This window comes from Triticum aestivum, unplaced genomic scaffold, assembly GCF_018294505.1.
Source record: "Triticum aestivum cultivar Chinese Spring unplaced genomic scaffold, IWGSC CS RefSeq v2.1 scaffold216298, whole genome shotgun sequence".
Taxonomy (NCBI): domain Eukaryota; kingdom Viridiplantae; phylum Streptophyta; class Magnoliopsida; order Poales; family Poaceae; genus Triticum; species Triticum aestivum.
Window position 1 is genome coordinate 211 of NW_025243751.1, and position 2,661 is coordinate 2,871.

Here is a 2,661-nt window from a genome sequence, read left to right on the forward strand (position 1 = left end):
TATCATCGAAACATTTTTTTTACATATTAAATGGCAGGGTTTCTAGCGTACTTGCTTGCCATAAAATTCATGGAATTGACAAGGAAACATCCTTTTCCATACATACAAAATATTAACAAAACATCTTTTACATATAATATGTGATGGACCGGAAATACTGAACTCCCCGCATTTATTCAAATTGACACTTGAGAAGTATTTCTTAGTGCTTGGCCTTCAAATAGATGATAATTATAGGATACTTGGCCTTCGCTTTCTTGAGGTGCTTTGAAATCATGCTGGCATAAACCATAAACAGATCATCAAGAATGGCCTCTCCGAAGTGTTTCTTAATCAGCGGTTCCGCCACCGCCCTTATGCACCTGGAAACATAAAAACCACTACTGCTGCAGCCCAACACGACATCATCGTTTGTGTCGTCGTCTTGTGGATCCCAGCTTGATTCAAACACACTCATGTGTTCCACATTGAAGAGATTGTTCTCCTCAACCACAGCCTTCACTTCGTCCATAGATGGAGCATAAAATGGAAGGTTGAAAGAGACCAGCTTCTCCTTCTCCACAAGGCCCTGCCACACGTTGCAGAAAAATAGTACTTTTTTTCAAAGTTTGTATGAATTCATATGCATGTTTTAAGATGCTAAATATAAATAGTTTTCCTCCCAAGATATCTCGTAGATGGATACCCGTAGTCACAATAACTTTAGACCATGCAGACTTGGACACACTTCTATTTCTCCTCAGCGATGTGTGCTATGCGTGGCTCCAACAATTCATTTGGGCATCACCCTTTACATTGTTTCCAACCGTATAGGTTCCAGCGCTCCATGGAAGGACCCTCTGCCGCCTTTATCCATTAGCTGTCATGCCTAAATATAATGTTATTGAGATTGGCCGCTGCCACTGCTAGCTAGGCATTAGAGCATCACGTCCTCTGCCTCCACTACGTGTCCAAGTTTCACAGACGTCACCAATTTGTGCTCTTAACCCGCATGTGGCCTTCAGCTACCATACCATCGTTATAGCTACCATGCCTATTGTTATCATTGGGCCAGAGACTGTAGAAGGTGGCATATATAATTTTATTTTCTTCCAGTTATTGTAAACTCTAGAAGTTCACATGAATTTTTTGAAATTTTATTAGATAATGATGTTTTAATATTTGGATAGTTCGACCCAAAATCTTTGAAAACCATTTGATCTTTTACTATTCTGAAAGTTTATGAGAAATTTCTAGAGTAGTTTCTTGTAATTTATGAAAGTTGTGTCTCGTAGAGGCTCATAAGAAATCTTGGAAATTTGCCGCACTATTTTGGAAGTTAGAATTTGTTGAAAGCTCTAATTTCTGAAAGTCGAGCTTATGATTTCAAGCTACCTATGATGGAATCATAAAAATTTAAAGAATATTCGTCGAGACAATCCTTCTTTTCTCTTTTCCCTGTTCAATTTGTCTCTACGTTGAGTTGAAAAGGGATGCGGCCGTTCTGGTCTCTCACTTGGTCGAACCACTCATGCTCATTAGCAACGCTGTTGGAAAATGATCATTGGGGAAGATTCGGGTGGGTGACAGCCTATTAGCTGCTTCCAAGTCCTTCATTCATAAGATAGCACTAGGAGATATATATACGAATTAGCATTCAGTCAGCACATTATAGAGCATACCTTCAGCACTAGAGAGAGAAGAGCTTGGGCGAGCAAGTCCCACATGCTGCTTGCTTCACCATGTAACAACATGTCTTTGCTCTTTCTGCCTAGAAATGTTAGAACCATATGGCCACCACGTACAAGTTCATTGAATCGCAGCGTCAGGAACAAAGACAGGTCCTTTTGGTACTCTTCTTGGTATAGTTTTATCACAGCTGGAGGAGTACTCTTGCCAATGTAGATGCTCTCTTCATTCAGGTAAGCACCTCTTGAAAGCTCATCCGGTACCTTTGGAAGCCATAAAGGAATTGATATAGTTATGTGATTAGTTGGACAAAATCAATATACTGGTATGTACGAATTTATTTTTCTTTAAAATTTCCAAAACCCCATGAATATATATTGCATCTATGCACAATGTTATTCAAAAATATGTTAATAAGCGACATGAAGAAATACAAATTTGCACAAATAGTAAGTCAATCTTTGATCGACACATTTGTTTTCTTGTGTGCAAGCTACAGCAGAAAAGACATACAGTAATATGTTAAACTTTATACACACGTGCTATATATATGTCCATATGTATACGTAAAATTGATTTTTGTAGGATTTGAAATACCTTTTTCTCCCCCAATGTAACAAAACCACGGTAACTGAACTGATATGAACCGTAATGAATGGTAGCGACCAGTGACAACTTTTGCACCAGGATAATTAGTCATTGGCTAATGCACTTGATCCCTAAAAGTGGCTTCTTTCTTTCAAGTTCAACAACCAATATTCCTTAGTATTTATCTTCTCTCAAAGTTTGGATTATCGTTTGAATTAAATTTCACCAGGGAATTGTAGCTGGATGAGTTGGATTTTGGCTAGCTCTTGGCATTTAATCCACCCACACTTCAGTTTGTCCATCGCATGCACTTCATTATTCTCTTAAGATCATCTTACATAGCAAGTAGCAAAACATGGGATACCCTCTTTTTCGATATAAGGACAATGGATAGCCATCTATAAC

General features: G+C 38.5%; 1 protein-coding gene across 1 annotated transcript; it reads right to left on the minus strand.

The window, feature by feature from the left end:
- Positions 1 to 200: 200 nt before the first annotated feature.
- Positions 201 to 2,343, minus strand: LOC123176992 (inactive anthranilate O-methyltransferase 1; the record flags this gene model as incomplete). Its single annotated transcript, XM_044590978.1, has 3 exons — positions 201 to 568; positions 1,662 to 1,931; positions 2,266 to 2,343. Coding segments are annotated over 3 exons (714 nt in total), but the record flags the coding sequence as incomplete, so codon positions are not given.
- Positions 2,344 to 2,661: the final 318 nt, after the last annotated feature.